This window comes from Rissa tridactyla, chromosome 4, assembly GCF_028500815.1.
Source record: "Rissa tridactyla isolate bRisTri1 chromosome 4, bRisTri1.patW.cur.20221130, whole genome shotgun sequence".
In the NCBI taxonomy this organism is placed as follows: Eukaryota; Metazoa; Chordata; class Aves; order Charadriiformes; family Laridae; genus Rissa; species Rissa tridactyla.
The window spans coordinates 74,244,912-74,266,034 of NC_071469.1; the positions used below are offsets into that span (position 1 = coordinate 74,244,912).

At 39.2% G+C, this 21,123-nt stretch overlaps 1 protein-coding gene across 2 annotated transcripts in view; it reads left to right on the top strand.

The window, feature by feature from the left end:
- The window catches only part of CBFB (core-binding factor subunit beta), a 44,851-nt gene that overhangs the window by 490 nt on the left and 23,238 nt on the right, over nt 1–21,123 (top strand). For both annotated transcript variants that reach the window (XM_054199985.1, XM_054199984.1), the window contains exon 3: nt 4,521–4,637. In XM_054199985.1, the coding sequence (XP_054055960.1) occupies nt 4,521–4,637 (117 nt within the window). The remainder of the gene's footprint in view (nt 1–4,520; nt 4,638–21,123) is intronic.

Below are 21,123 nucleotides of genomic sequence, written 5' to 3' on the forward strand. Positions count from 1 at the left end.
CGGGCCGCGGGGGGACCTCGCCGCTTTAGCTTTCCCCCCCTTTATTTTTTAAAAAAATTAAAAAGTTTTAGGGAGCCTGGGGGGCGGAAGGCTTCGAAGTACCTCAGCGGTGTGGTGGGAGCGGTGCGGTGCGGGGACGCTTGGGGAGGAGGCGGGGGGGGGGGGGGGGGGGAAGTTTTTCTGAGGGGAAAAATGACATGAAACGCCGAGGGGTGGGAGGCTTTGGTTAAAAAATTATATCGGACGCCGAGGGACGGGAGGATTTCCCCTGAAGAATAGCGATTTTTCGATAGAAGGTGTCCCCCGGCCCTGCCTTGGCCGGGGCGGCGGACGCGCCGGTGGCCCGACCGGGGCTGACGGGGGGCGAGGAGAAGCCCTCGCAGTTCCCCGACAGCCCAGGGTGCCCGCACCTTCCTCCCTCGGCACATCTTACAGCTGGGAGCTGCTCGTTTCAATAGTCAGCTGCTTTTTTCCGTTTGTTTTTTTTCCTCCCTCTTTTTTTCGGAAATAGTAGCTTTCCGGAATGAGTAAAATCGTTCAGAAAGATGCTAGCTAAAAGTCTCGATTGGACCGTTTGATGTACCTGTGAACTAAATCACATGCTTTTAAAATTAGGCTTTGAAACTTGCAACTCTAGCCCCGTTTTTCTCATTCATTAGGGTTAGTTACAGCCTACTCTCTTCTTCTGAATTAAGAAGTGAGATGAAGTATGGCCCGGAGTAGTCAAGAACTGACTAGTTATTTCCTGGTTTGATTTCTGCTATGTGTCCCTTCTATAGGATCAGCATCTCACACCGTTGTTGTCAAGTTCTTAACTCTTCGCTGTTCTTAAAATGCAGAAGTAACCTCTTTTTCATTTACAGAACATAATGAAAGGCGAGGTAAAAATTCCCTTCCCATAGAAAATAACCCCTGCTTTCACCAAGTCTGGTTTGTGATGATTCTTTAATTTCATGTGGTATAGGTATCACTCGTCAGTTCACAGTGAAATTATTCTTACGCACAATGAAATTATTCTTATGCACATCCAAACAAATATAATTGAATACCAGTTACTGCAGCTGATCTTGTTCATTTGCATTTGTGAATACAAGGATATACACTCAAGTACACAATTATCTTTTACTAACTTTATTTTAACTGAATCTTACCTGCCTGCTTACTATCTCTGGTATTAGAACGTGTAATATAATTTTGTGAGAGGTGCCCTGTAGTCAGTCTCTTAATTTTACTATTTTTTTTAACACTCATTTTTCATTGTGTGTGTTTGCTTCCTTTAAAAAGTCACCAGGGAAACAATGGGTAGGTAAGAAAACATAGTTTGCCAGCATTTGAAGTTCCTGAACAGGTGAAAGTGCATAGTGTATCTGAGTCCTTCCCTAAAAAAAAAAAAGACATGTAGCTTATAAACTAGCTTTCTAATACAGCCTATGTCATTATTTATATAAATGGGAAATCACTGTAGTTTCACCTTTGTACTTCTAAGCCTGCTGCTGTCTTTCTCTGCCAGAATTTCATCTTCTGGAAGCAACCACTGATGCCTGTTCCACATATCTTTACTTCTACTTAATTGCAAAACAGCCTCTAAATTTCTTGATCTGAAACATCTGGTTTTGTTTTGTGAACGGGGCACAAGTAGTCAGGTTTATTTAGAAATGTAGTGTGTGTAATGACTGATGTTAAAAAGAGCTAGCAGTTTTACTTTTTTCTTAGTCTTGAATGTTTTGGGGTTTTTTTCAGACATCAAGGATTTATTCCTTTATCTCCAAAGGGAGTCTTTGCAAATGACCTTACATATTTTTAAGCAGACAAAAAAACGCAGAGAACAGCTTAGGGATTTAATGTAGAACTGGCAGTAAGTTGTTACTTCTGTCAGATAACTCTTGATTGAATAAAGAAAATAATTACCAGTATTACTCAGGAAGTAACTGTGAAGTATTAAATGAGACTTTGGGTTTACTGGTATTGCTTTGATAATGTGAAAATAACTTCATGTGTTTAGTTTGTTTTGGGAGACTTCCTCACAACCTATTTGTTTGGAAGGTCCTTGTATTTACGTTGTCTACGTGTGGGTCGGATCACCCTTGTACTACCTGATCAGCTTTTTTGCAAAATTTGAGGCATATATGTACGACAGCATTTCAGACCAAACTTTAAAAGGCTCTGTATAAAAAATTAAAGTTTTCTTACTTTCAAGTTTAAGATCAAACTAGTGTTGTCATTATTTATTATTTTTTTTTAAAATTTGCTTGTTGCTAGAAGAAAATTGTTGGGTTCGGAGTAGTCCGGTATGGTTACTACCGAGACTATTCTCGAGTTTTTCAGTATTGACCTATGATTTTGATTTGAAAGGCACATGGGTATTTTAATTGGATGGTTTTATCTGTTCAAAGGAGGGAACAGACTTCAAAAATCCAGAGAATACATATCTACATAGCTTTTTAAATAGCCTATGGTTTAAGTGTTGCCTGCATGACTCCATGAGGATGTGGGAATCTGTGCTTTCATTTTCTTCTTTTCTCTGATGATTTTCCCATGGTTTTTCATGGCCCTCTAGCACAAGTCGGAGGGTGGAAGCAGGGAGCCATGGGCACTTCACTGTCTGGCTGGGTTTCCCAGAAAGCAAGTCTAGTACTTCTGACCCAGTATCCCTGGAGCCTGCAGGAACTGGTGTGGTCCGGAGGGCTGCAGCGGTCGGCTGGGTTACACTCAAAGGATCTCACTCCTTGGCATTTTGGTTTTAAGTGTATAAATTCAGGAGCATAAAACATGTATTTGCTAAAGATGCTCAGAGGTGGGAAGGCACTTCTTGAACAGGATAAGTGGTGATGACTTATGAGTCAAAAATACTCGGAGATAGGTATAATTTTTTTTTGTTGATATGTAAATAGAATCACTTAGAAAAGCAAAGGGGTAGTACAAGCTACTCAGCCTGATGGTCTGCGGCCCTCGCAGTCTCGCAGTTTTGTTGCTTTCTATTCTTGCAAGTGTATCCTGAAGCTTCTGTTACATTGACTGAAACGTTTGTCTTTGCGGATTGTAAGGCAAAGAAATGCTAATGTACCAATACAATTTTCCCCCCAGTAGTAGTAGGACCAATTTGTCAACTTTAATGATGTTAAGAATGTGCTTATCAGGAGATTTAAAAATAAAATAAAATAAAAATCTGCTTTTAAGGGTAGTCTGGAAAGGAACCTGATTGCAGAGTATAAGTCTTGCTTGTTGGAGGGGAAAAAGTCAAGGCAAAGCACTTCTACTTTGAAAATGGGAGGTATTAATCCTGTGAGAGACAGCTTGCCGGTACATGACCGGAACTATCTTAAATAACGTGTAGAGCTATTGTGTCATAGGTAGCAGTATAGTTATACCGTAAAGTTGCTGAATTCTGGGTTGCTTGAAAAAAACCTGCTTGTCCAGAAATTCGAACTATTAGAGTAGTATTTGTATAGCTTTTAAGAAAAAGTGTATTCTGGATTAATGACCATTTAAATCTAAGCAATCACAGTAATCAATACAGTTATTTGATTGCAACAAATTGTGTTTAACCCTGGGATTTTGAATAGAGTTATATTCTGCGAGCATGTTCGAGTGTTTGCATGCTTACAGGGCATACTCACATGGACCAGAGAAGGGTATTAATACTGTGAATCTGACTTCTACCTGCAAAAATAATTTTTTATTTCATGACTAGAAACTGAAATACTCTTCATGGCTTGGAGTTGATAAGATATGCAAGTAAATACAGAAAGTTTATAAAGAAAACTGAATCATATTTTCATTTGAAACCATAGAAAATTATTTACTTGAAAGCAACCTGTGCTTTTTTTAATATGTTTAAGTCAGTCCCTTTAATGATTTTAAAAAGAGCTGCAGCTGAGAAGAATCCCTGTGGTTGCCTATTCTCACTGACATGGCATCTCTGATTGGGATTTCACTGGTGTCTTAATGTGGCAAGAGGACTTTCGCCTGTGAAGTTTGAGCTGCGCATTGATGCTGCTTGCCTGTAGACGATAAAACAGGGATATTTACACTTCAGATAAGTGTTTAAGTATGAGTAGATTGTGAAAGGAAGCGAGTACTTCTCTTTCAAAAAAAAAAAAAAAAAAGTCCCTAGTAACAGGTCTCAGGAGTTAATTTTCCTTCAGCCGTACTTCTTTTAGAGATATGCAAGCTCTTTAAAAAGCATGAGCAAATTTTAATGCTTGCAGGTACTAAGTTGGTGCAGGGTATCCAGACAGAACTGAAAGGACAGATTCTAATGTCAGCAAAACTGATTTGAAAGAAGTATTGATTCCATGTTGTATTTTATATCCGAAGCAGCCAATGGCAAATGTTGTCAAAATGGAATCAGATGTTTGTAACTTAATACTTAAGAAAAATGATGAGTGCATGTTTTTGACTTTAAGTATTCTCTATGCTGCCTGGCTTAAGACATAAACTGATGTAAAAATAAATGACTGCCTGCATAATTTATGTAATGTCTTGCTCCCTGATCCTGTTTGTATTGATTTTTCTAAAAGGCTTTTGTGGCCACAGGAACCAATCTGTCTCTCCAGTTTTTTCCGGCCAGCTGGCAGGGGGAGCAGCGACAGACACCAACTCGGGAATATGTCGACTTTGAAAGAGAAGGAGGCAAGGTAAGAAGGAAATTGTTGCCACTAAATGAAATTTTTGTTATGCTTATGATCTTATTAGTATGGACTGCATGTATGATGCGAAATTACTTATATTTCACATCTTGGTGCATGTAGGTAGTCCCACGAGTACAACTGAAAGTTGTTAGGATAAAATCTGGTATCACCTTCTTTTAAAGCATGTTAATATTTCTGGAGGGAAACACGTGGGCAGTACTGGTGACTTTTTCTTATTTCGAGGAACGGAACTTTATTTCTCCTGTCATGCTGTGTTGATATTTGGGGGAACAATTTAAATTTGGTGTTGAGTAGGTCCTTCTAAAATGGTTCAGAAATTAGACTTTGGCCAATGAATTGTGGTAGACTAATGAAAATCTACGCTTTGAACAGGTTACTTCATTGGGTCTTAGGTTGCCAGTTGATACAGTAAGCATTCAGTGTGCTGCTTAGTGGAATGAAGCTTTTTTTTTCCTCAGCTTCACCATGCGCAATACTACAGAAGAAGCATCACCTTCAGAATTGATTTCTGAATATCTTTTCTCTGAGGTGGTTGTCCCATAGACTGATATTGAAAGCTAGAATTCCCTAATGACAGTGATGGTTACTGTGAAGCTGTGTTAGATTTAAAGTCAGAAACCTTGCTTAGTCTCATCAGAATAAAGTTATTGAAATCACTTACAGCTGGTTTTGTTTTACAGGAAAAACAGACCTTTAAAATGTAGATGCTGTTTCTTATCTGTAGGTGCTTTGGGACTGACCCAAAAATCACTGAATTCAATAGGAGACTTTCTGCACACCTCAGTAGGTTTGGACCACCACTTAAGTCCCGGTAGCCTTTCTGTTTCAGGCTAATTTCTGTGTAATTTTTTTACTTTAAAGATTATTTTTTTTAATAGAGTACAAAATTCTTGCTTTGCCTAAATTTTTTTTACCTGCTCTTGTAACAAGTAACAGCTAATGCTACCAAACCTACCAGGCTGAAGGAAATATTTGAAGCATATTCAGGTTTAAAGGCATATTGGGTCTTTTAAATGCTGCTAGGTGGAAGATAAATATTTCCTGTAGTGGGAAAAGTTGATTGGAAGAAAAAAAAATTCCTGAGGGCAGATACGGTATTTGGAATTCAAGTTAATGAGGTTTTTTTGGGAAAAATTGTTTTCCGTTTAGTCCTGTGAGGCTTGCAGAAGTTTGACGAATTGGGGGAGGAGGAGTGAAGTTGGCTACGCTGGTTACCGACTGCTTTGCTAAGGAAACTGAATTGAATCTGGCTCTTATTGAAAAATATTGATTCTGGCTCACAATTGAATGAGGAATTTTTCTTGTAATGTGTAAGAAGACTGAAGTCTCTCTTCTTGCCAGTTCAAAACTAATTTTATTTACTCATGATTTTTTTTTAACTTTGTTTTCTCTGAATGAATTCTTAAAGTACTGAACTACTACATCCATTTTCTTGTGTTGTCTTAATCATGTAGGAGCGTGGTAGATACGCTGTGTATTAAATTAGAACATGAGCTTCATTAATGAATGCCACTCCCTGTTTTATGTGTGTTTACAGTAAATTCTAGAGTACTTCACTGAAATGTTTAGAAGACTTCATCGGAATGAGGCTAGAGGTGGACAAACTAATAAATGGGGATAGTGTTACGCTCTAGTATGAACAAATTACAAATTCAGCATGGTAATCAAGCTTTACTAGTGTAAATTGTGGGTGAATGCAGACTTGCTCTGTGCAGAATTAAACTTGTCTGAAAGTGAGCCACTCCCATAACTTCAGAGGAGGAGTAAGCAGAATGGGAGAGTGTCTCTTACATTATCAACAGAACCAGTTAAGTGTTTCATAGGAATTGTCTGAGAGCTTTGACCTCTGTAGATTTTCGTCGTTTGGTTTTATTGAGAATTTCTTTGATAGGCTTCAGCAGTCTCTTAACACCATGTGATTTTTGTAGCTCTGTGCAACATTGTTTTATGAGCTTTGATTCTTGAGGCAGTGCATAATGTGTGTTTGTTCATCACTGGATTTAAGCCAGCAAGGCATGTTTTTAATTACATGAATAAAAAAGGCTATGGGGGGAGCTGTCAGTTAATTATTATTTTAGGCATTAGTTTGAGATCTAGAATGTAGATAAACTTACCAACACCAGAATATTTTTATTCTGGAATTCTGCTTCAGCGTTTGGCTGCGCAAATCATGGCCCAAAATAGTTTATGCAGAGTTGAAGTATGTCACTATTGTGCCTAAGCAGTTTTGTACACAGATTGACAAAGCATCTGCTAGAATTGCTTCTTAAATGATTGAATTTGAGAAAGAGCAACACCCATGTGAGTCCATGTGAAAGTTGTGATTCTGTGAATATCTGCTTCGTAGGCTTGAGGTTTTTCATTCTGGTATTTCTTAGCTGAGGGTTTTTTCGTATGCTTAATTTGCCTTTTAATTTGATGCATCTGATGTTCACAATGGGTGGGTAGGCCTCTGGTGGATACCCTGTCTTCATTAATTCAAGAATTGGATAGCTAAGTGTTCACTTAATGTTTCTACTCATTTTAAACTCAAGCTTACCATTTTTTTTCAGATGGTTTTAATGTTCTCTGCTGTCTTTGACCTGTAGCAAATTTAATTGTGTATTTGAGCAATTTTTCAGGTTTGTCATAGCAAAAGAAAAAGTAGCACTAAAAATAGGTCTCTAGATTGTAAAAATTGTAGAACATTGTATTTCATTGTGATTGGGGGGGTGGGGGGTGGTGCGTCAAATCCAATGTAGGTCCTGTTTCTGGATATCTGAACCATACCAAGGCTTCCTGATCCTTTGTGTTGCCAGCTAATGTCCAGTTCTTTTTCTTTTTTTTTTAAAGAATAAATGAATAGGTATTGTTAAGAAATTCAGAGGCAGACAGTGTAGTAGTGGAATGAATTGCCTGAAATCTCACATACCTGAACCCTGAAATGAAATGGAGAGCTTTATTTTTCACCTTGGTTCTCTGGTATCATTAATTACTTAGACTGGTTTTATTTTGCTTAATGAAGTTCTTTAATTTTCACTTCAATTTTATACTGGTACCATAGTATCATAAACTTCAGACTGAACTCTGTGTGTGGCCTTCAGTGCTTCTTAAAATCTAATTTTATTGGAAGTCCCCTTATTTGCTTAAGAACTGTGTGATCAACTTTCTTTGCATGATTCATTTTGTATACTTCTTACAGTAAGATAAAATGTCCCCGGTTTTCACTTGTTATCCAAGATGTTTATGTAGCTCTGGTCTTTCTTACCTGAAAGAACAGTAGTTCTCGGATTTTCTTTTTTATTGTTTCAATACCAGTCAGTACACTGATGAAGTGTGTGAAGTTGTTTTACTTCCCCTCCCCTTTATAATACTATTCTCCATCTCGCTTTTAATGCAGCTTAACTTCCTGTCGGCTGTTCGGCGGCAGCTGCTCGTGACCCACCGTCTTCAGCACAGGCTTATTTCAGTGTAATATGCTATGAGCTCCGCAGCTCTGGAGGAAAGCACATCGGACATAGTTTAAATTGATTCAGAGTGCCTGGTACACCACATGTGTGATTTAGCTAGGATTTCTACTCGTTAGGCCAGTAACTTTGTTACAGCCATAACTACAGATTACAGTTTTCTTCTTGAAGATGCTGAGTTTCTACTCGTGTAGGTTTTTTTTTTTGTCCTAACCAGGGAATTTTATTTGGCTGTAAATTGATCTTCAGTGTTTGGATTACTCTAAAAAACTTAAAATCTTTGTTGTGTTGCAGACATTCCAGCAGTTACAGAAATGCAATGAGAAAGAAAGGTGCTGCATTTGAATAAAAGCTATATTTAAATGGAAGTCAACAGCATTGGTTTTCCACTTGTGTCCTCTTTTCTCAATAGAGGTTTGATAGATAAGACTTATCCTCAAACCAACTTTTTCTTGTCTGATGTTAGCAATAAAACTTCATAGATTATTGGGATGGTCTATGGTGCTCCATTTTCTGAGGAAATGCAATTTCCAGTCCAACATAGGATCACAGTGTACCCAGTGGAATTTGCTTGGAAAGTGAAGGCTTAATTTTTGAGAAATATCTGAGTATCAGTGCTAAATTGTATTGAATTGTAAGTTTCACTTTCTTTACTTTGGTCCACACCATTTTCTGAAGAATTTAGATGAAACGTTAAGTCATTCAAACAAAGTTGGAGTAGCAGCTTTCTTTTTTTCTTTCTTCAGGTATACTTACTTTTAAAAAATCGGTAAGGGTGTTTGGGAAAAAGATTTATAGTTTCAGCTCTCATTTTACCCTCACTGTAGTGCTAAAGAGCCATATTGCTCAAGTTCCTATATTTCCAGTCCAGTGGTATTTGGGGTTTTTGCATTGTCACCTTCTAAAATGTTCTCACAGCAGTTACTTTTATGTGTCACCTGCAATCCACAGAGTCCCTGGACAAAAACAATTTGAGTTTCATTTTTTTCCAGATCAGTGTGAAAGGGTGTCTAATGTTAGGGATTTAGAAAAAAACCTATGCTAGAGCCATAATACTAATTAAAAATTGTACCGTGGCTTGCCATCACATAGGGCAAACTATCTCGGCTATGAGAAGCATGTGGTCTTAGTTATCAAGACTTCATCCTTTTATTTGTCTGTGGTAATTTAATGCTTCTTCAAGTTACTGGGAAGGTCTCGGTTTAAAGCACTTCAGGAGACAGTGCTAAAACACTGAAGGGTTGGGCATCACCTAACAAAAGTTCATGGAGCTGTTTGTAGGTGATGGAGGCATATGGGCATGTAAGGTGTAACTTAGTTAAAAAAACTAGCAAATGTCAACCTTTAAGGGGTATCTTGGCATTCTTTGTGGATTGTCTCTTGAGGGCATTTTGTTTCCCAGGAACTGTTGTGGCCATAAACGCTTTCTCTTGCAGAACAATCTTGTTGATTGCAGATCTGAAGTCAAGCTGAGGTTCATTGCGTAGCTCCGTACAGTCCTTGACTGATTTTTAGCGAGTGCCTTAATGCACTGGTGGGTTAGGATAATGGTATTTTGACATCAGATTTTTATAATGTTCATCTGCTGTTTTCTGCCTTTGTGCTAGTAGAATGATACAGAGAAGGGCCACAAAGATGCTCTGAGGGCTGGAGCACCTCTGCTGTGAGGCACAGGCTAAAACAGGTTGTTCAGCCTGGAGCAGAGAAGGCTCTGGGGAGACCTTAGAGCCCCTTCCAGTCCCTAAAGAGGCTCCAGAGAAGCTGGGGAGGGACTCTGGATCACAGAGGGGAGCCACGGGATGAGGGGGAAGGATTTTACACTGCAAGAGGGGAGATCTAGCTGAGATCTGAGGAAGAAATTGTTCGTTGTGAGGGTGGTGAGCCCCTGGCCCAGGTTGCCCAGAGAAGCTGTGGCTGCCCCATCCCTGGAGGGGTTCAAGGCCAGGCTGGACGGGGCTTGGAGCAACGTGGTGTGGTGGGAGGTGTCCCTGCCCAGGGCAGGGGGTGGCACTGGGTGGGCTTTAAGGTCCCTTCCAACTCTAACCATTCAGTGATTCTGATCGCACTTCTGGCTTAGTTTCAGCTTCAGGAATGTGGAGCAGAGAAGATCTGACTGGTGCCTGTCCGCAGAGCTGCTACTTTTCCTGAATGCCCTTAAACAGCTGTCCATCATCCTACTCGGATCTACCTGATAACCCCACAACCCCAAAATACTGTAGGAACTGGGAGAGGCTCTTGAGTGAAGAGCGGCTGGTGGTCTGTGAAGGCGCATCAGCTGCTGAGCTGTCAGTGTGCTCGGGCCCTTTGAGGTGCTTGTGCTTGCTTCAGCCAAGGGAAGTGGTGTTGCCCTGGTGAAGCCCACATCGCTGTCATTCCTTTTTGCCTTTCTCAGGCTTTTTCTGAAAGCTTTAAACAAGAAAGTCAGTGTGCGGTTATTCTGACAGCAGATAAATGGGTTTGGTAGTGTATCCAGTTTATACCCAGCCTGGCTAAACGGCTTAATTTTTCCTTGGAGTAGTGTGATGGGAGTTCTGGAAAGGCTTGGTCGGAGAGAATAATCCACTTTCCTAGATGGCCCCCTTGATCAGTTTTCCTCCAGGATCATCTATATGGTTTGAGTAAAATACTAATTTTCTATAGATGCTTGTGAGTCTATTACTGCATTTGTGCTTAAGAGTGTCTTATTTAGTAGAGACTGATCAGTTTCTTTTTTTCTTCTTTCTTTTTTTTTCTCCAGATACATCATTCTCCTATACCGTTTTTACTTTAGAGGAAAGAGAAACTTTTTCTTGTTTTGCCTAGATACATTCAGGCGTTATTCATTACAACCTGCTATTGCATAGAGGAAAGCTATTTAATTGAAACTCCATTTGAAGGCCGAGTAGTTGTAGTGTATCTTTGCTTATTCACTTTCCCTCAAAACTGGGAGATGCCTCTATCTGCATCCCGTTTATACACTACTAACAGTCAGGAACTTGGATTTTGGGAAAAGAGATCTTCTGAGCTGATAGCTTGTTAGGTACACGTTGTGAGATTTGGCCAGTTGTTCCTGAAGAGTGATTTATCGTAGGGTGCCCTCTGCCACTAGAGCATGAGTCACACCAGGCATCTCTCATGTGACAAGTACCCACAGCCTTTTCCCCGTAATCCTTTCGCTCCTCCCATCCTCCACGTACTTGTGTTACTGCACGCAGCCTTGTTCGTACATTATGGTGCACGCAGTGACCATGCCAGTTTGAAACAAGGCTTGTGAATGGTACTTACAGCACAGCTGTGCTGTTTGTGATCCCTACCTATCAACCCTTTCTGTAGGTCCCAAGTACTTTAGATCTGCTTTCAGTTAGTTTTTATTGCATGTTGTAGAAGCAGTTATTCAGTCATATTTTATATATTACCTTGAAGTGCTCTAAATGCACCTATTAGAGTTGTATAGACAAGACTTCAGATTTACTCACACCATCATCCTAAAGTTTCCCAGAAGAGGAACCAAACCAGAGTTAGTGAGCTAAATTTTGCATTTGGAAACCAGCTATGTGCGAGGATAGATGAATGCTGCGTGGATGAAAGCAGTACTTGAGATCTCTGTGGCATGGATACTGGAAGAAATCCAAACACTTGGATCGTTGAATCCTCTTGTTTGCATATCAGTCTCCACTTACAAAGCAAAGTTTTTAACATTATGCTTCTCTGCTCCTCTTACAAATGAATGAGAAAAGTAAGAGCATCACTGTTGAGAATGTCTGTTTCCCTGTGAAAACCACTTAATACTTTGTATTAAAAAAGAAAAATTCAATAAGATGATGAAATATTTGCTGCAAGAAACTGTCATTTTTCTGAAAGTTACTGAAATGTTTCTTCAGGCTTTATTGTCCAAAGCACAAGTAACAAAATGAGCTAATTAGCTCGCATAATTGCATATTTGATTTTTAACAAGTTGGCCTGGTGAAATATATACTGTGACAATAATATGAAAAAAAAAAAAATTCTTGCACAAGACTGCGCTTCCAAGAGGATGAGTGCTAATGAAAGGATCATTTTCTGGGGAATAGCTGATGCTGGATGTTTTGTCTAAGCAGAAAGTCTATATATTTTCTGTTAGAGTAGTATCTAGACTTGTATATGAGATGCAAATTGTAGCAGCTTGAGGTGCCAGTGCAGAACTTCTGTCGTCTTTCTGTATGTTAAGATACTTTGCTTAGTTGCAGGCAGCAACTCCGCGGGACTTCTGGGTATGCAACTTGTGTTATCTGTTCATCTCGGTATAAACATAGAACATAAAACCTATGGAAGGTGACAAAAGGGGTTCTTAAACCTGGCATAATTTTTACAGTAAGGGTCATTAAACTTTTAATTTTCTATTGAAATACACTGACCAAGGATAAAAAGCATTTGTCACGTATTTCAAGTACTTTTAGGTCTGAAATCTAGGGAAGAAAGCAGCTCTGGAACACTTGGTGGGGGCTTTATTGTTCTGATGAAATATCTCTTGACGGCAGTTGAGGAGTAGCCAGCATTGTTTGACAAAACAGGTTGGCGGTGACAAGAAGAAATTTTTTTAGTGTCTTTCCAGATAGTGTATTTCTTGCAAAAAATAGAACAGATTTAAAAAAAGGAAAAAGCGTACATTCTTCAATAGAGGCTTTATTGTACTTTTTCTTTTTGAAAAACTAATACAAGCCTATGTATTAGGCTTGTAATGCTTAAGAATGCTTAAGTGCTTAAATGCTTAAGAACAGGAAAACTAAGGCAGGAAGGCATCTAGACAGAGTAAAACAGCTATAGTAGTGTATTTTTCTCGTGCTACTTACTAAAGAGTGTTTGGAGATTTCTTTATAAAGCTTGTATGCATCTCTGATTTTTATTTTTTTAATTTGAGGGCAAGCTTTTTCACGTAGGTAGAGGGACGCAGTGGGCAATCATCTCGTGTCCAGATGCCCCCAACTCGGGGAATGAGAACAGTACCCTGCAATGCGATTGCAGAACCTGGTATCCTGGGGGATTTTCATGGGGGAAAACTACTAGGATTTTATTTGTACCAAACCAGAAAGCTGGTATCTCTAATCACTTCAAAAGCTCTTACAACAGGCTGTTCATGAAACATACAGGATGCAACTTTCCTGACAAAGCATTCAGAGAAGCAGTATGAAAATTTTTTAATCTCTGTCCTGATACCTGGAACTTGAGAATCAAACTTTTGAGGGAGTATAGCTGATGTCAGCTGTCATTTTTTTTTGAACTTCAAGAAAATGAATCAGTAGGTGGTTTATAGGGAATAAAACTATATAGTGCATAAGGATTTAAATCCATTCCCCTCTCCTGTGGATCACAGAATGTTGGTTCTGTCCTTTCCTGGTCTTGTGCTGGGAGAATTCTTGTTGCCATTTGGCTAACCAAAGCTGTATTTATGTTAGTCATTCTTTTTACAACTGGTGATCTTTTTTCAGGATTTTGCTGTTTGGAGAACTTGGTATCAAACATATATCTGAGAGTGCTAATTACTCTGTTTAAGAAAATTCCCAGCCATTGCTAATGATGTTTCTCTGCAGAACCTGATAGTTTTGTACAGAATAATTACGACACTATGGAATTTGATTGGATGATGCAAGCTACGTAGTTGTTATGGTATACAAAAGACAAAATATTACCCATATTATTTTAAGGTTTGATGCAGCACTGCTTGTCGAATAAATGTTCATGCAGTTTTTCCAGACTTGAATCCTGCTTAAGGGGGAAGGATGAGGCTGTCAAAGTGCTCAAGAACTGCCAAAGAGCAGAAGAGGCGACTTTTCTTGCCCCTCTCCTGCTCAGGTCTGTTCCCGGATGGTTTTTATTGGTTGCTTGCCCATGTTGTCAAAATTACCTATCGTCTAGTTGAGTATACTTGCATTACATACTTCAAATTTTCAGTTCAAAAAGACAGGTTTAATAGGCTATTTATTTGCACACATGTAGCATGGTGTGTAAATGATGTGTTTCAGATAAACCTCTCTTTCTAACCCTCTACTGGGGTTTCTGGTTATAACTGCTTTCTTGCTATGCTGGTTTTCTGCAAGCTTGAAAAAGGACTAATTTCCCAACCAATTTTGAAATTTCCTTCTGGAAAATATGTTCTGTCAACGTGGCAGAAAGCAGTGTGTGTCTCTGTTAGTTAACTGGTTTTGTGAGCGTAAGCGTTTGTCAGTTACAATCACGCAGGCTTGCAGCAGCAAAACAGCAGCAGTCTTCTAGCAATCTTTTGCTGCAAAAACATTTATTCTTTTTAAATCTTGCAAGAAAAGGTTGGTCTTTCTTAATGCATGCCATTTTAGGGGAGTAAATTTAAAATACAGCCATCTTTCTCATGTAGAATCCAGTGGTAAAGGTGTACTGATAAATACCCTGTAAAATTTCACAGGGGAAAACCCCAGCATGTATTTGTCTTTCAGATTATCCTTATATTCTGCTCATTGCATTTTTGTTGGTTATCAGTTCCAGCCATGTGGTTGGATTTGTCTTTTTGAAGGCAAATGGAGTGAGTCTGAGCAGGAGACTCATTTCATGTTGGGAGGCATTAGACGTATCTGTAGTGACACTGTGAAAACAAGAAGCCACTTACTTTTTGCTTCGTGTTGGTGTTTATTTGGTGGTTTTGATCGTGTAGTGTATATTTCCTGCTCAGTCCAGTAATTGCAGTATTTTGGAACGATGAACTGTGTCTGGGGGCTTATTTTTGTTATTAAATGATGAGTATAACTTCTGTGCAGTAGCATTTTAATATTTTTTCTTTGCTAGCTTCTAAGCATAAGTACTGACCAGTGGTTTCAATCCAGGAATAAAATGCTGTAGTTTCCACAGATTTTAATCACATCTGTTCTGACATCCTTAACACTTCATATCTGTTCTCAGTTCTAGACTTGCTTTTTAGTTAACTGAAGTAGTAACCTGCATAATTTAATGAAACATTGATCTGCTTTCAAAAGAGTCATGATTACATAGTTGATGCAGAAAAAAACTAACAAATAATAACCAAAAAGCCCATAAAAACATCAGGTTTTATGAAAGTGACTTGCAAATTCTGCCTCTCCAGTAGAGCGAGGAAGATTCTTCTGCTGTTCTTTTTTTGAAGTTTTAGAAACCAAAACAAAAACCATCACTGTAGTATTTTGGTAACACAGAAAACGTGTTGAGAGAGGGGTTTTTTTTCACAGCCCTGATACTACTTATAAAGATGTTTTTAATATGAGTCCATACATGGATATTTTTACTCCATAGAATTGTAAAAATGGATTTGCTGCATCTGAATTTTATCTAGATGGTCATTTTCTAAAACTTTAGTGATGTTTGTAATAAAAACGGGCGACTTACATAAACTTACTTAAAAATTGGCCAAAGTACATAATACCGGACTGTCAGGTTTTACTATGAAGTTGAAAATTGTAGTGAGTATTTTCTGAGATGGTTTTCTAGTTGTGAATTGCAGTGCATTACTTCCTCAGGGAATGCACCAAGGGAATGCTATCACTTGTTACCCAAACACCTTCTGCTAGAATCAGAGAGCTAAAATAGATTTTTGTCTTGCTGGTGTTCTTGAATGGAATTTACTGCAGAAGGTTTTTCATAGGGTTTGGTTTTTTTGGGGGGGGGGGGGGGGGGCGGCTATGAAATTCCTTAATCTAATATTTCAAGCTGTATCTTGAATCACCTTTGACATTAGCATGTGTGTATATATATTAGCATGTATATATATATAGGCATGTATAAATTTACAGGTTTCCATAGGGGGAGGGGAAATGTATCTAAGAATCTAAAACTTAGATTAAAAAAAACCAAACTTGTATCCCTCTGACTCTTGAGTCTGGCAGGTACGGTATCTTGATAAGGGTCAGACTAAATTAAAAGGCTCTGTGGAATTAAGTCATAGTTGCAACTTTATTCATGGACTTCAAGCAGAAGCAGAATGAGTCAAGGATATATTGCTCTATAGGGGGGGAAATACAGGGGTTTAAAATCTTTAACAACAATTTTAACTGCTTATATACAACAAACCCTTGCAAATAATAGTTAAATCGGTTAGCACTGTGCTCAGCTCTTTTTACTTGTTGCTATTAGAATTCTAGTACAGGCTATTAGCAGTTCATGGGATGTTTTGTGTTTCAGCAAATTCTTTTCCTCTAGATATTTTGTTCCTCACAGTCGGTGAATTTGTATTTCCACTGCTTTTTGTAATCTTAAAACGTTGTGGTATGAAAGACTGCATTTGGAACTTTAATATTCTTCCTTTTTTTTTTTCTAAGCATAGCAGTCTAGATGGAGACTCTTAGCAAGCATACTGTTTTGTTAATATTTCTGGTTTTGCTTGAGGAGTTGACCTTTGTCATAGCTGATGAAATAGAGTAACCCTATTTCAAACTTTCTTTCCAGAAATGCCTCTTATGTTCTGCAAAAACTAATGCCTGTGTGGTTGGTTTTTGGTCTGTTTGGTTTTTGGGTGGGCGTTACGGCAGGTGTAGGTAACATAGAGGAAAGAAGAGAAGTAAAAAGCTGAAACAGGCTTTTCCCAAAGAATATTTCATACACTACAACAGGCCTGGTCAGTCCTGCTCCTACCAGCCTCTTCCCAAATTATTTCCACAGTCTGAATTTGCAAGTGAAATGTTTCAGTGCAATCATAGGACAGAGGAGCTCCAGGAACAGGTCTCAGGCAGAGAAACGGCGGTGCTGGGGGCTGTGGGGTGCTGTGTCCACTGTGGTGGCCCTGGGAGCTCCCTCCCGGGGGTCCCATGGCCAGCGAGGGGCTGCTGGCGCTAGTGTGGGTATGGTTGTGACGTGGGTGACACCCGTGAGAAACTTGAAGCTGTATTCATCTTGAAAGCCACAGCTGGGTCATCCATGTACGACTGTTTAGGAAAGACTCTTGTTTTGTCAGGAAGTGTCACTTCCTTTGCGTTTTTACAGAATAGTATGAGGCCTAAATTTCAACAAAACCTCATTTTCATATAGTGGAAGCTGTTTCAAGATACAGCTTTCAAAATAACTTCGAAAACATTTTCTTTTTGTGCTTAAAGGAAGAATGATAATATGCTTTGAGGCATGTGACAGAAGGCTTGATCTAAACTTGTTGGATTTTTGAGCTCTGATTTGTAGTGATGTGTCTATTATTCTAAGATTAAAAACACTTAAAAAGTCTATTTCACTCATAGTGAGTTTCTAAATGGGATTCTTTTCAACTGTTTCTGTTTACTCTTTCATTCCTGGTTAAAGCTATGTTACAAAGGTTTTATTTCATAATTGAACTTTTAAAAGTCTGATAAATGCTGTAAACTCTGTCCATGACTTGGTTGTTTTTCACTAGTTTCTTTTTTAAAATATGAGTGATCAGTATCTAAAAGTGGAGTCTGAAGCCTTTCGTGGAGTTCTCAGCTTTTGCTGTAACTTTGGTTGTTACACTAATGAAGGTACTATTCTGTTTTGTTCCCCAAATAATTGAAGATTTTAGCGTACAAAGTCTGTTGCAAAGTTTTATAAAGCTTTTTTCTTTTTTTTCTTTTTTTTTTCTTTTTGGAGTGTCATAGATTGCTTCCTCTCTCATGCTCTGACCCCTTTTTGACACCCAGGCTAGCCACCCTTCTCTGATTACTGTGTGAAAGTGAGTCTGGGTATTTGAGAAGGGAGACACTGGCTCAGCTTTACATTTGGGAACAGTCATGCCAAATCTGTGTGGCAAGACCACTGCGTTTTAGTTAGAAAATGTGTATATACTCCTTTAAGATTTCTGTTAAAGGAAAGAGATGAATACGTAATTTCCTATTTGAACATTTTGAATAGGTAGTCTCCTTTTACTCGGCAGTGTGTATAGACCATGTTAAGAGAAGCTGAAATGATGAGGTTAGCTGTAACCGATTTAACATCCTTCTTCCTTGGAGTAAATGTTTACAGCTGTTTCTTTCTTAGTGGTCAGCGTCTCCTATGTGAAGTCACTGGGGAGACTGCTGTTTAAATATTTAAAAGTGGGGTATGATTCAGGGGAAGGTGGGATCAAAGCTGGGAGGGACGTACTTGGCTCAGCCAAGAGAGAGGCAGCTGCTGTGAGCAGCTCTGAATGGGCAGATGTGTGTGTGTGTGTGTGTGTGATGAGGCAGACGGTGAGTCAGAACTCAGCCTCTTCTGAAAGAATGCGTTTTGCCCCAGCGTGCTGGGAAAAAGAGAAGAGGAGGGATGGGACTGTGCCGCTTTGCTGGGGACGGGTGTTTTCTGGGGGAGTGAAGTTGGGCCCATCTGTGGCTGTTGTGAGCGTGCTGATTCATGAGTTGGTGGGTGGTGAGAACTGTTTGCCATCTCTGGGGAGGAAACGGCTTGGTTGCTTTAGGGAGAAGGAATGCTTTCTGTAACTGCAGGATGTGTGGATGGAGCATACAGATAGCATATCTATAGCACATCACTTAAATACTCTGGTGTTGTGAGATAAGGATTTACTAGAGGACTAAAATAGGATGTGAAACTGAGGTTTTGCGTCTTGTGCTCAAGTAAAGCAGCTTTTTTTTAAGTCATAGAGAATCGTCCTCTGTCTGCTTCACTATATTCAAATCAAGTTTGGCTTTTAAAATATGAACGAATGGTGTTAGAGGAGCCAAGTCCCTGCCTATTTTTAACAACAAAGCTAACTCCCAGTTAGTTGGAGTTGGAGAGGGTTGCTCATTTAAATGCAGATGTAAAGAAGTAACAGATTAGTTGAAAGAGTACAAAAAGGAAGGTGAGATCCACTATATATGGAAGGTGTGGCACGGAGGTCTTTGAGATCAAGCCAGCTGGTGGGCCGAGAACACACAAATGCAGCTCAACAACTAATATATTTGTGCAGCATGTTCTGAAGTTTATGTGTGTTTATGGTGCTGTTCATCCTCCATCCAGATAATATGCTCGAAGATAAGAGTGTTTACTCTTGCTGGTGGTTCAGTCAGCAAGCAGAGTATTTGTTCTAACACTGAAAGCTGGTTTCCAATGTAAAAGTAACACATTTACTTTTCTCGTTTAAAAATTTCTAATGCTACTTTGATTTGTAGTAGGAGTCTGAAATGGAAGGTGTAGTTTGAAGTGAAATGGAACTTTTGCATAACAGCCACCTGAACAAAAATTCAGCCGGTAGAAGCTAGTAAAAATTGCAGACTCAAGTATGTGATAATTTACCTACGTCTCAAAATCTAACAAGCTAATCGGCTTTGGCTGTGCTAGTGTGTGGAAAACGAGAGTGCAAGATAAGGGAGAACTCATTCTCCTCCTTCAGTGTGTGTATAATAATGCTTAACTTAGTTACACAAGCATCTGCTGTCATTGTCAAAAAGGCTGTGCCTTGTTTGGTTCATAGGATAGACTGTACTCTGAAAGCAGACAGCTGTGTAATATATCTTTTCCTCTTAGATTGTCCCTAAATGGTTTTTCTTTATGTAGCGTTAAATTTGTCCACTGAATATGAAATCGGTAATTGCCTGACTTTCAACCCCTTCTTCTTCCTACTACTCTCTAGTGCTTTTCACCTAAGTGTCTGAGTTTTACAAGACTGACTTCCAGGTAGTATTATGAAAAGCACCCGAGGGTGTGGGCAAGGCTTATAAAATTATATAAATGCCGCCTTGAAATAGTTATTCTAACAAAGACATCCCTTTATCTACTTTTAATCAAATTATATAGCTCAGTAATATTAAGGGAGGAAGTTGGGGTCTTTGTAAAAATAATGTGGCTTTTGCCTTTGCTGTCTTAACTGTGAATGTCTTAAGGCAACTTTCAGAACAGACAATTCGGAAAGTTTTTAAAAGACAACTTTGTGCTGGATTTTGAGGTGCCATAACAGATCATGTGCTCACAGACAAGAGACAGTAATTTATTAATAATTCTGTTAAGTTCGGAAATTGAAAGGGAACCAGCATGGCTTTATCTGAAAAGAAGGAAATATGTGGTTAAACCGTTTGGGCTACAGTCTTAGGTGGTTTCTATTCTTCAGAAAGAGGAGAGGGGAGGGAGAGGAGTCTAAATTCATTTCTCTAAAATACAGGAAAAAGCACCAGTATGCTTTATTGTGTGTTTTAATGAGAGAAAAGTTCCTGCATAAGCACATGTGGTTTCAATATGAACTATTGTAAATTTGAATTACTATATAGTGATTTCAAAATTCAGATATCTTGCTATGGCATTCATCCTTTCAGAGGTGAAAAACGCGTATTATCTGAGTTTCGAAGACCTACTGAATGCAGTGGTGTAAGGCTTTAAGGGCTCTGATTGGGGAGCAAAGGCAGAGTGCTTTATCTGGAAAGGTCAGGCTGCATGCCAGTGGTTCACAAGCTGCTCTGTCAGCAGCTCAGCTGTTGGTCACTGTGCTTGGGGCAGAGAGTAGGCATCGGTAATCACATCGCCTCTGTCCACTTGTTTCCCTTTTCCCTCTGACTTGTGAAGACTTTCACAGAATTTCCAGCACTGCTCAGGTTTCCAGGTGATGTGTAAGGCGTTGCGTTGGAAGTACTGAGCCTCAGCAGCCTACAGAGCCTCAGCTACAAAGTCTGCACGTAATGCACTAGGAGCTGCAATGACCAAGGCAATGGAGCAGCTGTTGAAATGAGGCAGTTAGTAGCAGCATCGTATTCCTAGTCAAAGAAACAAACAAAAAATACTCTCGTCGACAACTTGAAAAGCTAGATTTTGTCATCTGTGGGACATTCTATGTAACTTCTGTTGTCCCAGGCTTTTGTTGTGGGCCAGAAGGATAGGGGAGGCTAGGTGAAAGGTAAACCCTAAAAGAAGATCAGCAAAATGCCTGTTTGCAAGTAGCTGGCATTAGAGTACAGACTGTTTTGTCTTTATAGGCCCGTAGTTGGGTTATACTGCTTTTTCCCCTCCTTTTGAGTTATTCTGCATTCTTAGAAGAGAATGACTTTTCATTCTAATAGCCTCTTTAACTGTCTTTCACTTCTAAACTAATTAAGCACATCTATTAAATTGATGGCGCGTGCCTCGTTTATTTCTTGTGAGATGAATGAGCGAAGACTATGCTGAAAGGG